Below are 17,500 nucleotides of genomic sequence, written 5' to 3'. Positions count from 1 at the left end.
AAATATGAAATATGATTCTTTCTGCCCTGGGCGGTAACCGAAATATGAATATCGGCCAGTTTCGCTTTAATAGAATGACTTCTGTCTGAGGAATTTATATTAACTATACACATGTGTGTATATATAATTAAAATAATATTTACTAGTTTATATTAGTGCTGTAAGCGATTTTTAACAGTTCTATAACTCCTCTTCACAAAAGCATCGGTTTACAAAAAGCGTTTTTAAACTTCGCGTGTACCAACCGTCAAACTGACCACGGCCATTTCTTCACTGTTTACAGAGATAGCGTTGTCAGAGAGACAGGTGTGATATTTCTAGTATTTATTTCTTCTTTTTTTTTTTTTTTAGTTTTTAATAGTCTATATTAGTGTTGTAAACAGTTTTTACCAGCTCTAGAATGTCACTTTGCAAAAAGCGTCGGTTTAAAAATAGCGTTTTTAACTTCGGGTGTACCAACCGTCAAACTGACCACGGCCATTTCTTCACTGTTTACAGAGATAGCGCTGTCAGAGAGACAGGTGTGATATTTCTAGTATTTATTTATTCTTTTTTTTTTTTTTTTAGTTTTTAACAGTCTATATTAGTGTTGTAAACAATTTTTACCAGCTCTAGAATGTCACTTTGCAAAAAGCGTCGGTTTAAAAATAGCGTTTTTAACTTCGGGTGTACCAACCGTCAAACTGACCACGGCCATTTTTTCACTGTTTACAGAGACTACGCTGTCAGAGAGACACGTGTGATATTTCACATTAATTTAATTTATTTTTGTTTGTTTGTTTTTAATCGTTTATATTAGTGCTGTAAGCGATTTTAACAGTTCTAGATCTTCACTTCACAAAAAACATCGGTTTAAAAATAGCGTTTTTAACTTCGGGTGTACCAACCGGCAAACTGACCACGGCCATTTCTTCACTGTTTACAGAGATAGCGCTGTCAGAGAGACAGGTGTGATATTTCTAGTATTTAGTTATTTATTTTTAATAGTTTATATTTGTGCTATAAACAATTTTTAACAGTTCTAGAACACCGTTTACAGAGACTAGCGTTGTCAGAGAGACAGGTGTGAAATTTCACATGTATTTTTTTAATTTTGACCGATTTTAATATATTTACATATTTTATATTCATTACATATCTGCACCAATTTTATTGAATATTGACATTTTCTGCTTGTCATTTCATAATTCTTGAAATAAGTAAATATTTGCAGATCTCACTGTCACATGACTTGAGCTTTTCTGACCATGTGATCATTAAATCCCCCCTCACACTACAGTAATTATATGGTCTGTTTCTGTGGTTTGCTTGTGTTGCAAATTACAGCTGTATTTTCTTAGACAGAAGCTCAGAGTGTCTCTCGCATGTCTTTGTTTCTTTATTCCCAACAGTTTGCTGTTTAAGTCTCCTGGCAGTGTGAAGAATCTGTCAGTAATGCTCTGTTTTATACAGGCCAGAGAGTTGTATTCAAATGTGTGAATCATTTGATCAGATCATTTTCACTGAAAGTTTTAACATTATTTGTACTTCAGACCGTTGTTTTGTTGGACAAGAAAATCCAGCTTAAACCATGTGACCCACATTTGGATTTCAGCCTTGAAAATGGGTAAAATTGGACAGTTTATGCATGGAGCCATATTGAAAGCCCCATATCTCTGGGTTTTAACAATACAGAGCCTTGAACATCGAGATACAAAAAGAAAAGTTTGCTGTGAACCAGAATTTAAAAGGATTTTAATATATCTTTAACACTTCTTGAGTTATAGACTCTCAAACTTGGGAAAAATTACACAAAAAAGTGCTTTTTCCCATATTTGGGCGCATGCCATTGGCATATATTGCAAGAAGAGGTGCTGAAGTCAACTTCTTTTAGAAATAAATCTACTTATCTCTAAAAATATAATCATGATGCTGACACATTTCTAAGGGTGTTTTTATGACCTGTAGTTTTGCTCCAAAATGGTCAAATATTTTCATTTTGACACCAGTCTACACAATAATGGATTTCTCTGTAAATATTGATCAAACATATTTAATATTTTGGCTTGTATTATCTTTTATGTGTTCCCTTCACCACTTCATTTTCAGTGGTAGCCATTTCAATGGCTTATAAATCGCCCCAAATTGTGTTTTGCTTTAAAAATACTTAAATCAACAGGCTTGTGCCTTATTGAAAATATAAAAATGCAAAAAAAAAAAAAAAAAGGAAAATTGAGGATAAGGTTTGGAAAAAGGGCTCTGAAAATATCATTAGCTTGGCATTATATCAGTTTAATCTATGAGATTGCTTTTAATATAGGAAATCTGAATGTGTTTGTGTCTATGCAGAACACTCGGACAGGAATAAACCGGAACATCGTCACTCCAGGTAAGTGTAAAGATGGTAGAGCTTCTGTTCAGAGCTTCATCAGAGGCATGTCTAAACACGTACACCACAGCTCTGAAACACCGTCATTCCCTCCAGCTGAACGAACAGAGCTACAAATACCTGTTAGGTTACAGCGGGGTGAAATGATTAACGCTTTCCTCTTTAAACATCCCAGTGTGCTGCCATTACGTCAAGCCAGATCTTTATGACGTTCTGCTGACAGGCGTCATCCAAACCAATCTCATGTTTGTGTTTCCAGACAAAACAAAGCCAAAAATCCGCCGTGCCATTTAAGCAATGGAAATGCAATAGTTGGAGGGGCTCGGGTGTGGTTCAGTGTGTTGCGTAACGCTCACTCTTGGGTGAAATGTGTTTACCATCCTGTAATGAAAGATCTGTGGAAATCTGGCATAGAGTCCCAAACATTAGAGTCACTGTTGGGAGCAGAGAGATGGAAATAAAAGGCTTGTAGTCGTCTGATTCTCTTTCTCTTTCTCTTTCACAGTCAAGGGCCGCTGTCGTCCATCCGTGCGGTCATCAAAAGGAGTGAGTGTGTGTTTGACCATGTTTCGGTCATGTAAAGTTTGATGCATTGTGTTTTGTATGCTTTGTCAGTTGCTTGCATGTCAGTTCGGTTTTTTGTGTTTGTGTTTTGGACGGAAATTACGCAGCATCTACAAGAACGAGCTCTCAAAGCGACCATCACAGAGACAGGAGGTCAGTCCATGTTCCTTACATGCTTTTGTTTTTCTGTTATCGTTTGCTCGCTGTCATGTCCTTCCAAACCCCCGTTTCTTCTCCTGTAAACACAGAATGAGATATTAGGTGGAACGTTAGCGTTCAGTGCATTGAAAGTGAACAGCATGACATCGTCACAGTCATTAGTGATGTTTGCGAGGGCAAATATCGCTCGCATATTTACAAGTGTTCAAATGTTGTTTCATTTAATCTTAATTGTCATCACAGGCGTCCGGAAATCACTATCCTGTCTGCTGAACCGCTGCACTCTAATGCCTGGTTTCCAGGAGCCTCTGGAGCTTTTCCTCCAGCCCCGCCCCCTGCCCCGCCCTCTTGGGCTGCAGCCTCGGCGACAGTACAGGTGGGTGGAGCTTAAAGAGTAGCTTTAGGGCATTATTCCCCTTATTCAGAAAAGTGCATGCCAGCGGTCAGTCTTAACTTGATTTTGGTCTTCCTGCACAGCTCCCTCCTCCCTCGTATGAGCAGGTGATCAGAGAAATGAGCCGTGAACAGACTCCTCCTATATCCACTTCAACATCTTCACCTCTGGCTTCTCGTCGTTCTACTTCCACCATTGCCACGCAGACGGACACGGACTCGCCCGGCTCACAATCCTCTGCTTCTCGCCCAGGTAATAGTCCAGCAGCTCAGCTGAAAATGTCTTTTTATACAATGTTCAGCCACAACATTAAAACCACTGACGGGTGAAGTGAATAATCATCTTGTTACAATGGCACCTGTCATCGCCGCGTATGGGGCTGCGTAGCTGAAGACCGGTCAGAGTGCCCATGCTGACCCCTGTCCACCGCCAAACGTGCCAATATTGGCTACATGAGCATCAGAACTGGACCGTGGAGCAATGGAAGTAGGTGGCCTGATCTGATGAATCACGTGGATGCCCGGGTGCTTGTGCGTCATTTACCTGGGGAAGAGATGGCATCAGGATGCACTATGGGCAGAAGACAGGCTGGCAGAGGCAGTGTGATGTTCTTGGCTATGTTCTGCTGGGACACCTTGGGTCCTGACATTCATGTGGATGTTACATTGACACGTACCACCTACCTAAACATAGTTGCAGACCACGTACACCCCTTGATGGCAACGGTATCCCTGATGGCAGTGCCCTCGTTCAGCAGGATAATGCTTTGAGGAGGTGGTTTTAATGTTGTGGCTGATCTGTGTTTATATCCTGTGTTAAACTAAAATACATCACACTGCAGAAGAAAAATGTATGGAAAGCCTATTTCTGCCACATGGGGGAAATTATTAGATTCAGTCATACATATGGCATAAAAAGTCATAATTATGAGATACTAAATTGAAAATGAGATATTAAGTCATAATTGAGATATTAAGTCATAATAATTATAAGGTCATAATTGTGTTATAAAAAGTGATAATTATGAGAAACTCAAAATTATGAGATAGTGAGCCATAATTATTAGATTAAAAATTATAGTAATGAGATAGTAAGTCATGACTGAGATACTAAGACATAAATATGAGATAAACAGTCATTATTATTTGATTCAGTCACATTTATGACAAATTATTATTATGACATAGTCAGCCATAATTATTAGATACATATTTTCAATAAGACATAATTACAATATTGTCATTATTATTTAATTCAGTCATATATAGACGGTCAATATTATGAGATTTAAAAAATTATAATTGAGATATAAAGTCATAATTATGGCAGAAATGGGCTTCCATATAAACAGGTGGCAAATGCCCTTTGTTGACTTTTGTACATTCTTGTATTGATATTTAAACAAAAGAGTGAAAAACAGGCCCATATGTTGGTGTGCTGGTCTTAATTGGATTAAGCTGGTCTTCCAACCTGATAAGTGCCCAAATCCCGTTAAAACATCAAAACACAGCAGACTAAGCAGATTAGGCCAGGCTAGGAAGACTAGTTAAGCACCTGAGGTGGGTTAAAGATGCTTGTCAGCCAAGGTAAAGTGCTAAATAAACAAGTTTACCCAAATAAACAATTTCTTTTTTCCTCCAGTTCGCAGACCGCCCAAGCCCCCCCGCCCGTTGCTTCCTCTCAAACCCTTGGACCCTCTCATCGAACTGGACGGGTCTAACCTTCCCGCCAATGCCAAGCTTTCAACACCACTCCACGAGTGTAGCATTCAGACTGACTTTGATGACATCATCGCTGACATCAGTCCACTAGAGCCTGCCTCCACTTGGATCAGCTTTGATTCCCCACCGGACCCACCGAAAGAGGAGACAAATGCACGTCCCAGACCACGGCCCCGCAGCAAGGTTGCCTTACAACCAGCCGCCAGCGAGGACGTTCTGGATCAGCCAATGACAGCAGAGGTGAAAGTGCAGACTCTAGTGCGTTTTAAGGACAATGGGGCCGATAGCGTGTTCGCAGGATTCACCGAGGAGTCCTCGAACTTCTCCAGCAAATACTTCCAAGACCTGCTAGAGGTGTTTGGTTCTGATGAAACTCACATCCTTGATGGTCAACAAAGCGGGACGAGCGATGAAGATGCAAAGGATGCATCCGCATGGGACTCCGTCATCTCCATGGTAACACCTGAACCTGTAGAACCTTTAAATAGACCGCAGCCAAGACCCAGAACTCACAAACCCAAACCTCAACTCGCCCCAAAACCGTTTACTGTAGGAACAGATGTTTTTGAGAGCAGAGAACTTAACGTTGAGCAAGATCCCTTCAGAAAAACCTCCAGCCCTCCTGTACCAGCACCCAGACCTCTTCTAAACAAACATCAGTGCCCATCAGATGGGTACAGGGTTTCTCCATCCACCAAACCTCCTGCTGTCTGTCCTGAGAGCACTCCTCTTGGGCATCAGATGCCAACGGTGGACTTCAGTCCATCTGAGACCAAAAACAGTTCTTCAAACACTCCACTGAAGGCATCGGCAGTGTCGTCCACCGACCGAGGCGTCGTAAAACGTGAGTGTCCGTTTTAAAGAGACGCAAGAGCGCCGTAGTTGTTATTCGATGGTGTGTGCTTCTGTGGAAGACATCAGTCCACATTATTTCAACTTAGTTGAAAATTTGTGTTTAATAGGAGAATTCCTGGTAAAGAACTACACTACCCATAATCCTAAAAAGAGTTCCACCAATCAGAGAAAGAGCTCTGAAGCTCCGCCCACTCCCGTGGTGCACTGTGAATGACGCAATCAAACCGCTGTCAAACTACTTAAATATTTGTGATTGAAATATATTGTTTCTACACTTATAATCAACGACTTTAAATCAGTCGTTATATATTTTTTTCATTGTTATTAATTGGATTACGTCATTCGCAGTGCATCATGGGATTGTAGTTCATACCCTCATTGAATAGTTAAGTACACACTCTTTTATCTTTTGTCTTTTTTTTCTCATTTTCAAATCAAAGTTTATGTTGTGTTTCACGTCGCAGCTGGTTGGTTTGATTCATGGGAATTTAACTTCCAGTGAGGACAGAAAAATGATTTAAAGGGGCAGTTCACCCAAAAATGTAAATTCAGTCATTGTTTACTCACCGCTGTGTTGTTGTAACCCTACATGTCTTTCTTTCTGTTTCTGAACACAAAGGGAGAATTAAATAAATGTTGTGCTCAGTGATGTCACAATGGCAGTTTATGGTGACACCTCTTCAAGCTTCAAAAGAACACAAAAGTATCATTCAGAAGTCTTAATTAATTATTCATGAGGTCGTTCTTATCGTTATGATACGATGAGAAACTGAAATCTGATGTATTATTGAGTGTAAATGTTCACTGTTGATCTCCTGTGTGTGTTCATGATAGGACACGAGAGCAACAGTTCACGCACCCCTCACGACATTGGGGGCGTTCAAGAGAAAACTCGTTTGTTGATCTAAAAACAGTGATAGTGACTGAACACAACACAACTGCACACAAAACAGAGAACAGAACTTACTAAACATGTCTGAAGAGTTTGAACAATTGATGCATTTCTATGCCCAGCCTTATTAAACAGATGTGATAAACAGGAGTGACATGGTTGTCAGGGACAGGGTTAATGTTATATTGAAAAGGAAAAATGACAGGGTCATTGTTTATTAACTTTCCAATTTGTATTTCACAAACTAGTTAGCAACTTACCGAGAAGACACCGCTTAACTCTGCATGCTTAACATCGCCCTGTCTGCAGAGCCACCGTCAGCTCAGAGTCGGAGCACACTCTGCTGGACAAACTACGCTATGACACCAATTTTAAATCACCCCAAGCATTGTTTTCTGCATTATATGTTCTGAAGAAAAGTTTTCATATCTGTGAATATTGAAAAAACATATACGCAGATACTGATATTTCGGTGAACGGCTAATATAGACTGATAATATCGGCAGACCGATTAAACAGTTGGGCACTAAAACATAGAGGAGCTACTGGACGCCGCAGTCACAGCGTGTCCTAACCTGACGGCAAATGACATGCGATAAAAGGTTTATTTTCTTATGTCATATGTTATGTGTTATTGTCCTAACCAGCAGTGACGAGCGAAGGTACATTCTACTGATCAGTTGTTTTCTATTTTCGGCATTGCTCGGGTAACGGTCAAAACATTTTCACAAAAATAAGGCTGGGCATATAAATGCATCAAACTCTTCAGACATGTATAGTAAGTTCTGTTCTGTGTTTTGTGTGCAGTTGTGTTCTGTTGTCACTATCACTGTTTTTAGAGAAACACAACAAGTTTTCTCTTGAACGCCCCCAATTTCGTGAGGGGTGCGTGAACTGTTGCTCTCGTGTACTATCATGAACACACACAGGAGATCAACAGTGAACATTTACACTCAATAATACATCAGATTTCAGTTTCTCATCAAATATTATCGTATCATAACAATCATGAGCTCATGAATAATTAATTAGACTTCTGAATGATTCTTTTGAAGTTTGAAGATGTGGTCACCATAAACTGCCATTGTTCACTGAACACAACATTTATTTAATTCTCCCTTAGTGTTCAGAAATAGAAAGAACGACATGTAGAGTTACAACAACACAGCGGTGAGTAAACAATGACTGAATTACCATGTTTTGCTGAACTGCCCCTTTAATGCTGGACCATTGGAAGCCTAGCATCAATATTTTCCTGCTCTAACAGATCAGAAGAGATTAATAATGAGAATGAAACTGATTTGTTTTATTACATCTATCTATCGTTATATCAGTTTGTTACTTCATATTTATGTATGTTTAATGAACATCAGTATATATTTCAGGTCCATCTGTCCCCAAAAACTCCCGACCGCCTCCACCTGTGCTCAAAAAGGTGTCGTCCTCCTCGCAGGTAACGTGATATCTCTGTTTTTGCACTATAGGGATATATTTTTCCATATTAGTAGGCTGTTTTTGGAAGTATATGAGTTTACGTGTGTGTGTGTGTGTTTATGCTCAGGTTTCTGACACTACAGTGAATGTTTCCATAGCGACAGATGCCCCGGTTCCCCCTCTGCCCCCGAGGTAACTGTAACTTTGTACTTTTAGTCTATTCTGTCGATTGTCGTTTGTGTTGTTTTTACCATCATTCTTCATTCTGTTTGTCTCTCAGACCCAGTGGTGTTAGACTCCTCCCCCTCTGTCCTCCTCCAATCAAAGTGACCAAACATACAGGCCCCGCCTCCTCGTTACCCACTGCGACCAATCAGCCGCCAGGCAGCAGGGTGCCAAAGAGAGGCCCGCCCCTTCCACCCCGACCAAAACCAGGACATCCACTTTATAGATATTCTGTGAGCGTTCTTACGTTTTGCTTTAATCGTTTAAAATGTCATGAAAAAATTGTGTTTTATATGCAAATATATTATTACGAAAGGATTTAATTAAATTCATAAAACGTAACAAATCGAATTCAAATAGAACAATTAATGTTGTTCTAATATAAACGTAATGTTGCATTTTTAATCAAAGTAAGTATTTCTATACAGATCCTCACAGCTTAATGTACAACGCAACAATGGAGTTATCGTTTCGTTTTTTAACCCTTTAAGCTCGGATGGGCCAGCGAGGGAAAACAATAATCATCAAAATATTAATAATTACAGTCTTGACCTACACAAAATAGGTATTGTTTGAAATTTTACAAGTTCTACTTTACATTTGCAAAAAAAGTGCTTTGAAATTTGTAGACAAATCAGAAGTGTTACATTTTAATCATTTATAAATAATGTTGCACTGCACATATTTTTGCAATCAGTAAAAACATTAAACTCATCATATAGTCATGTGTCATATGTCGTTGGATAGATCTCAAAGAGTAAAATACAACCAGAATATTTGTTTTTACTTGCAGATGAAAATATAGCGAGTAACAGCTAAATATATGTATTCGACAATTATGTTGGTGTTGCTTATATGCCGCGCTTCTGCTTATAACTTCATATACATAAAATATCACATATGATTATTTAGAGTCTGTGATTATCTCTCAATCGAGTCCACACACAAGATAATCAGATGTATAGATCATTAGATAATCCACATGAAGCACAATGTTACATATGACCACCAGGAGATGGCGCCAAATACACGACACAGACTCAATGATGACTCAAATGACACAGAATGAAACTCATTCTGTGAAATCTCATGACTAAAATCATGTCTGCATGCTATGCAAACCTTTAGTCATTGTTGTGTTTGCATGTGTAATTAGTTCTTATGTACAATTATTATCTTTTATTAGTTTGGAGATGTTTTTAGACACTACGAGCAATTATATTTGTAATGTTGTAACTTTTGATTGCTTTGTCGCATCGACACAAAGTTTCCTCAGATACAGTCGACATGATTGGGAACAACACTAAAGCAGTTTTTCAGAGCCACATTATATATATACCCAGAGATATATCATGTCAAATAAGAAAAATAATAATAATCACACTAGGACATATCGTGATTTTATAAGTGTTTATTCAAACATTAATTTGATGCTAATTATGCCTTGATAATCTTTCCCTCTACCGTAGCTCTCCAATCTCATTCATGCTTGTTCGATTGAACAATTGGCACCTTTAAACACATTACGGCATATTTGACAACATTAACACCAAACGGCATTGATTTTCACGTGTCATGTGACCGATCACGGCGCTGTAAGTTTAAAAACATGCAGATTTGTGAAATTATCAGTGAATAACAACTCAAATTTCATTATGTTTCATACAGGTTTGTGTAAGTGGCGTGTGGTTTTATAAGTAATGTAATGCACTTTTTGTGTGTGTTCACTAGAGAGAAGTTGTTCATGGACATGTGGAAGAAGAGAATGTGGACAAAGAGCAAGAGGAACCATCTTTCCATGTTAGTTTACATACACACACACGCACACACACACATGCAAATAATGCAAATCAGGTAGTAAACGATTTTGAATTTCATGTTTCAGGAAGAAGAGCAGCTCATTGTACTGGACGATACAAACACCGCACACACCCCGCTCCATACACTCCATGAGCTCTGGCCATCAGGAGAGGTCAAAGGTCAAGCCGTGACTGTCCCTGGAGGTCTGGACACGTCCACAGAGCAGCAGACGCAACCGAACACGCACAACAGGTGAAACGCCACTCGATCAAACTTCTGCGGTTGTTTATGCCGGTCAGTAGAACTAATATCGCAATGGAGTATTCCAGAAAGGAAGCGTGTTCAGTTCACCTGTGTGCCGCTCTGTGCAGGTGTGTGGCTCGCTTTGCATTTGAGGGGGAGGATGGAGAGCTGACGTTCAATGAGGGTGATGTCATCACTGTAACGGAATATGTGAATGAGGAGTGGGGGCGGGGCAGTCTGAATGGGCGAGTTGGAAACTTCCCTCTCAATTTCATGGAGGTGAAAGAGGAAGCTGAAGCGTTTCAAAGGACAACCGCTTCGGAAGCACCTGGTAAATATTCATTAGCATGATGTGTAGATACACGGTTGATACGTGATTGTTTTTATGATGGCATTTATGGTAGCCATTACCATTAGACAAACTGGGGTATTGGGGTAATATCAGAGGACTCTCTGGACTTTTCAGAGATCCCAAATGTTTGAGAGTGTGACCATGACAACTTCCTGTTCCTGCTCTATAAATATTCAAATGTGTCACGGTTCAAATACAACATGAATACAATTATTCGATCATGTGTGTTTAATGCAGCAAACACTATATTGACATTTAAATAAGGGACATTGTAACACTTTTCGCTGGGTCTCGGGAACTGCGATGACATCATAATAGCTCGTGATGTAAATAATGAGATGTTTATAATGTAGAGCCGGCTGTATATATGAAAACACACTGAAATATGAGTTCACACTTGAATTATATCTCATAAATGTGTCAGGTTTGTATTGTGTGTGCATGAATGTAATGGTGACTGAGATATATTCCTCAAAAGACTGTTGAATCATATTTAATACATGATTTCAATCAAATAATATACAAAAGTTTAATCAAGCACGAGCTGCTTATATTCAGCAAATACTCATTTTACAATATCCGTAATAATATAATCATTACTGTCAGTTTGACTTTATTAAAATAAGCTGTTGTTTATCCCAACATAAGTCACTTTGTGCGCACCAGTTTAAATAGATCGATATAAACATTGAAACCACTTTTTTTCTAGATGTTGCCATAAACAATATTTTATAAAAATAGATTGATTGACTCGTCAGCTTGAACAGAGAGTGAAACAGGAGCTGTCAATCCCAGCGTTATAGGGTTACTCGTGGTCAAACATGTTAAATAGATGTTAAACATTATTTCGACTCGTTCCTCCTCTTCTTTTAAACAAAAGCACAAATCTGCGTTCCAGCGAGACGCTTACAATGGAAGTCAATGGGGCACTTCTTTGGAGTGTTTATAGGCAGAAATGTGACTCTTATAATTTTATAGAAGCACTTGCATTAATTCTGATACAACTTGTGTATTCTTTGTGCTGTAAAGATGTTTAAATCATGATCCTTTTAGGGCTACATTACGTCGTCATGGCAACGGTGTAGTAAAATCGTCTATGTCTTCCCACAGATGCGGTTAATAAATGATTTAATGACAGTAAAATCATGTTAACACACATATTGTTTATGTCTTGTGTCTATACTTGTGAAACAGTATTTTAATGTTGACAGATTAAACCCCATTGACTTGCATTGGAAGAGTCTCACTGAAACAGAGTTTTTGCTAAATCAGTCATTAAGTCGAAATAAATGTTTGTGGTAATCAACATTATGCCATAAAAGTGATCGATATTTCTTTTAATGTTAGCAGAAAACATGATTAGATTAGCCAAAGTATTAAAACTATGAACAGAAAATGTATATTTTTGCAATAAAGGCCAGTTCTGTGTATATTATCCATCTTATCACATGACTACGTACCAAATAAATGATGCCATGCACATGAAATATAAGTGCTTTGAACTCGTAATTATGATATTTCCAACTGCACTTGAAGGCCGTATATGATCAATAAATAACGTGTGTATTGTTTTGAGTGAGTTTGTCTCTTTATCGCCCCCCACAGGACGGATGAACAGAGGAAGGGCACTTTATGATTTCTCCCCTGAATGTGAGGATGAGCTCTGTCTGAAGGTGTGTTTGATATCCACTGAAATTCAGTTCATTAATCCTTTAAGCTCAGAACATAAAACATCACATATGATTATTTAGAGTCTGTGATTATCTTTCAATCGAGTCCACACACAAGATAATCAGATGTATAGATCATTAGATAATCCACATGAAGCACAATGTTACATATGACCACCAGGAGATGGCGCCAAATACACGACACAGACTCAATGATGACTCAAATGACACAGAATGAAACTGATCAAATATTCATGTGTCATATGTCGTTTGAAAGATCTCAAAGAGTAAAATACAACCAGCTGATTTGTTTTACTCACAGAATAACATATAGCGAGTAACAGTTAAATATATGTTTTGACAATTATGTTAGTGTTGCTTATATGCCGCGTTTCTGCTTATAACTTCATATACATAAAATATCACATATGATTATTTAGAGTCTGTGATTATCTCTCAAACGAGTCCACACACAAGATAATCAGATGTATAGATCATTAGATAATCCACATGAAGCACAATGTTACATATGACCACCAGGAGATGGCGCCAAATACACGACACAGACTCAATGATGACTCAAATGACACAGAATGAAACTGATCAAATATTCATGTGTCATATGTCGTTTGAAAGATCTCAAAGAGTAAAATACAACCAGCTGATTTGTTTTACTCACAGAATAACATATAGCGAGTAACAGTTAAATATATGTTTTGACAATTATGTTAGTGTTGCTTATATGCCGCGTTTCTGCTTATAACTTCATATACATAAAACATCACATATGATTATTTAGAGTCGGTGATTATCTCTCAAACGAGTCCACACACAAGATAATCAGATGTATAGATCATTAGATAATCCACATGAAGCACAATGTTACATATGACCACCAGGAGATGGCGCCAAATACATGACACAGACTCAATGATGACTCAAATGACACAGAATGAAACTCATTCTGTGAAATCTCATGACTAAAATCATGTCTGCATGCTATGCAAACCTTTAGTCATTGTTGTGTTTGCATGTGTAATTAGTTCTTATGTACAATTATTATCTTTTATTTGTTTGGAGATGTTTTTGGACACTATGATCAATTATATTTGTAATGTTGTAACTTTTGATTGATTTGTCGAATCAACACAAACATGTTTCTCAGATACAGTCGACATGATTGGGAACAAAACTAAAGCAGTTTTTCGGAGCCACATTATATATACCCAGAGATATATCATGTCAAATAAGAAAAATAAGAGAAAAAAAGTACATTTTTGGCTCATATTTATGATTTTTTTCAGCAGTTTCTTAGGAGAGTTTGAGAATGTATCAATGTACAATATATCGTAAACAAATGTGAAAAGATGACTTTACAATGATTCAAAACACTTGACCCTCCTTGTAATTTTGGTCGAGTTTTAAGCCTTTAATTTTGGGTATGACACTGAAACAGGAGATCTTTCAAAACACTTTCAGCGTTTAAAGGGTTAAAGCCTTATATTAAGTATTTTATTTCACTAAGTGTGACTAAAACTGTCAAGTATTTGTGTGTTTGTGCAGGCAGGAGACGTGGTGTGTGAGCTGGAAGACATGGATGACGAGTGGTTTCTGGGAGAGTTTGACGGGAAACGTGGCATTGTCCCTAAAAACTACATTCAAATACTGATGAACCCCTGAACATGAACATGAGTGCCTCGGCATTCCTGTCACATGTCTCGGCGTTCCTGTCACATGTCTCGGCATTCCTGTCACATGTCTCGGCATTCCTGTCACATGTCTCGGCATTCCTGTCACATGTCTCGGCATTCCTGCATTTTACCCATCAACACTCGTACACATGTTGGTTTGTAAAATGCCGGAAGATGATTGGATGTGTTAGTGACTTCTCATAGCTGTACTGACTCCCGTGTGTAAACTTTACATCTCATCTGTGTGTTTGTATGAATGTTTTACCTTTTTAACCAACATTAAACTGCACCCTTACAATAACAGACTTTAAATCTAGTCAATTAGTTGCTGTTAATGCAATGATAATGTTCGAAACGAGCAATAAAAGACACAGTCTCGTGTTTCTGGGTTCATCCAGCTACTCATGATGTATTGTTGCAATACAAAACAAAACATGAAATAATCCGTGGAGCTTTTGCCCCTAAACAGCCACCGTACAAAAGTTAACACCATTGATTTCAACATTTTTTCTGATGAAATTCATTTTATGATCAATTATAAAAAAAACAAAAAAAAAGGCATTTCATGAATGGACACTTTCTCCTTCATTAAAGGCGGACATTTTGGTGTATTGCAAAAAAATAAAAACACTATGGCAAGCCGTTTTAACTTTTATTCATTTCCAGGATATGAATCCTTGATATCAACAATTCAATTTTCACTAGTTAAAATGATAGTTATTGATATCAGGAATTCGATATCTACTAGTAAGAAAGCCATTTTAGATATCTGAAATTATGTTGATATCATAAATAAATTTTCAGATATCAAAAATTAAAATGTTTACTAGCTGAAATACAATTATTGATATCTAGAATAGACATTTTTACTAGTAACAACGTAATTTTGATATCAACAATTACATTTTTACTAGTTAAAATGCTCATTCTAGATATCAAGAATTGTATTTCAACTGGTAAAAACTATAATTCTTGATATCTGTAATTGTAGTTTCACTAGTGAAATGTCACCATAGGCTGCCTTGTTGATATCAAGAATTGATTTCTTGTTGAAATTCCAATTTCACATATCAGAAATACAATTCGTACTAGTAAAAACCTTTATTTTTGATATCAACAATTCAATTGTCACTAGTTGAAATGTCTGTTCTTGATATCAAAAATTACGTGGTTACTAGTAAAAATGTTCATTTTTGATATCTGAAAATGTATTTATGATATCAACATAATTTCAGATATCTAAAATGTCTTTCTTACTAGTAACAATCACATTCATGATATCAGAAATGAACATTGTTACTAGTAGATATCGAATTCCTGATATCAATAACTATAATTTTAACTAGTGAAAATTGAATTGTTGATATCAAGAATTCATATCCTGGAAATGAATAAAAGTTAAAACGGCTTGCCATAGAAACACTATATTACACTGCGGAAAATCGTTGCCCACGTCAGTATTTTTGTCTGGTTTTCCAGTAAACATATATATATTTACTGGGAGAACATATTAACAATTGTTTTCCCAGAATATGTCTTGAATGACAATTATTTTGAAGCATAAATTTAACACTTAAAATGTATAAAACAGGAATACTGATTAGGACAAGGAGTTTTTATTTATTTATTTTGCAGTGTATGTTCCTACAATTTGGTGACACAAATCAGACTCACAATTGTACATTTCAAAAGATCAGATGTTCAGTTTAGAGGTCGACCGATGGATTTAATTAACCGATTTTCTGGATTTCTTACTAGGAAATATCAAAAATGAATCAAATCACAAATGCGGTTTATTTTGCAACCAAAATCTGAATAATAACCTGGAAAAAATAATAAAGGTTTGGTGCACAACACGAGACTTTTATAGTACGTAATTATTTACCAGATTAAGCTTTTATTGCCCATATATGTGTATCAGACGATGGGCTTTGTTGACTGACTGTAGATGGTTTTCATTTCCGCCCGATTCGATTTCAAATACTTTTGTTTTAACTGCTCTTAGGCCGTATGTCCGATTTGCATGAAATTGGGCACATATCATCTAGAGACAGTCCGGACACAAGAGTATCAAAATCTTTTTGATCAATCAAACCGTTTTTGAATAACGATGCAACGAATTTGACGTCAAGCACGCCAAAATGGACGTGAGGCTCTATCTTCTCAACGCTTTAGCGCATTGACTGGAAACTTGGTAAATGTCGTCGCCATTATGACTTGAGGGTACCTGCACAGTTTCGGCACAGCGCCACCCAGTGGTCAGGAATATACTTCCTGTTTTCAGCCATTTTGAATTTAATTGAAAGCCAACTTTTTTTTAAGTCCGATTCGCATAAAATTTGTTGTGCACCATCTAGGGATGCTCTTGACAAAAAGTGATCAAAAGCTTTTGGATAGACCCAACGGTTCTCAAATAGCGCACCAACGAATTAGACGGCAAATTCCCTTTCGAAAATCAAGAGTTCATGGCAGATTTGCCGCAAATTCGACACTGATGATTTCACATGCAAATTGTCTGTTGTTGCCAAAGGTTTGCTGGAGGTTCACCACTACTGGCAAAGAGGTGCAAACTTCAGGTAAATGTTTGCGGCGAATCAAAAGCTCATTTGCATGTGAAAATATCAAGTGGCAAGTGTGCAGCTAGATTAGATTTATATATATATATATATCGGTCTTCCTCTAGTTCAGGTTTGATATGTTCAATAATGACACAGCTCACACACTTTACTGCACTGATTCAGGGGTCAAATAGGTGGAATTATGCAGAATAGATCTGTCAAATATGTTACAAAAAGGCCATTTTTGGATATGTAGAACTTTCTAGCTCCAATTCCGGTGAATCTGCCGAATTTCTGTGGGTGTAGATTCTGTGTGGGCTGCTACAGTCACAATCACACACATTCAGAAAGACAGAAATCTGACGGTAATGAGAGACTAATGATGGACGACACCAACAGCACATTTACAGAGAGATCGAGCATGAAAGGCAGGAGAGAGAGAGAGGGCACAGTGCAGAGATGGTTGAGGCTCTTTCAGACAGACCAGAACATGAGACCACATTACTGGAGGAATGTAGAGTATGTACTGTACACTGCCTACTTTAAACAGTATGGGCCTAAAAACAACATTTAA

General features: G+C 37.7%; 2 protein-coding genes across 3 annotated transcripts in view; one reads left to right on the top strand and one right to left on the bottom strand.

Moving 5' to 3' along the window:
* The window catches only part of LOC127618521 (SH3 domain-containing protein 19-like), a 15,270-nt gene extending 591 nt beyond the window's left edge, over window positions 1–14,679 (top strand). Inside the window, exons 2-15 of the mRNA XM_052091011.1 lie at window positions 2,329–2,368; window positions 2,874–2,914; window positions 3,040–3,085; window positions 3,335–3,467; window positions 3,569–3,737; window positions 5,127–6,050; window positions 8,339–8,406; window positions 8,515–8,579; window positions 8,668–8,845; window positions 10,344–10,412; window positions 10,498–10,664; window positions 10,784–10,986; window positions 12,613–12,680; window positions 14,241–14,679. Coding sequence (XP_051946971.1) covers window positions 2,329–2,368; window positions 2,874–2,914; window positions 3,040–3,085; window positions 3,335–3,467; window positions 3,569–3,737; window positions 5,127–6,050; window positions 8,339–8,406; window positions 8,515–8,579; window positions 8,668–8,845; window positions 10,344–10,412; window positions 10,498–10,664; window positions 10,784–10,986; window positions 12,613–12,680; window positions 14,241–14,357 — 2,288 coding nt within the window. The 3' untranslated portion in view covers window positions 14,358–14,679. The remainder of the gene's footprint in view (window positions 1–2,328; window positions 2,369–2,873; window positions 2,915–3,039; window positions 3,086–3,334; window positions 3,468–3,568; window positions 3,738–5,126; window positions 6,051–8,338; window positions 8,407–8,514; window positions 8,580–8,667; window positions 8,846–10,343; window positions 10,413–10,497; window positions 10,665–10,783; window positions 10,987–12,612; window positions 12,681–14,240) is intronic.
* A 1,050-nt stretch (window positions 14,680–15,729) lies between these two features.
* The window catches only part of LOC127618522 (serine/threonine-protein kinase DCLK2-like), a 25,801-nt gene continuing 24,030 nt past the window's right edge, over window positions 15,730–17,500 (bottom strand). For both annotated transcript variants that reach the window (XM_052091012.1, XM_052091013.1), the window contains one exon: window positions 15,730–17,500. This exon is cut by the window's right edge. The gene's annotated coding sequence lies outside the window, so the exon portion shown is untranslated.

This window comes from Xyrauchen texanus, chromosome 25, assembly GCF_025860055.1.
Source record: "Xyrauchen texanus isolate HMW12.3.18 chromosome 25, RBS_HiC_50CHRs, whole genome shotgun sequence".
Classification (NCBI taxonomy): Eukaryota; Metazoa; Chordata; class Actinopteri; order Cypriniformes; family Catostomidae; genus Xyrauchen; species Xyrauchen texanus.
This window is presented reverse-complemented; position numbering and strand designations above follow the sequence as displayed.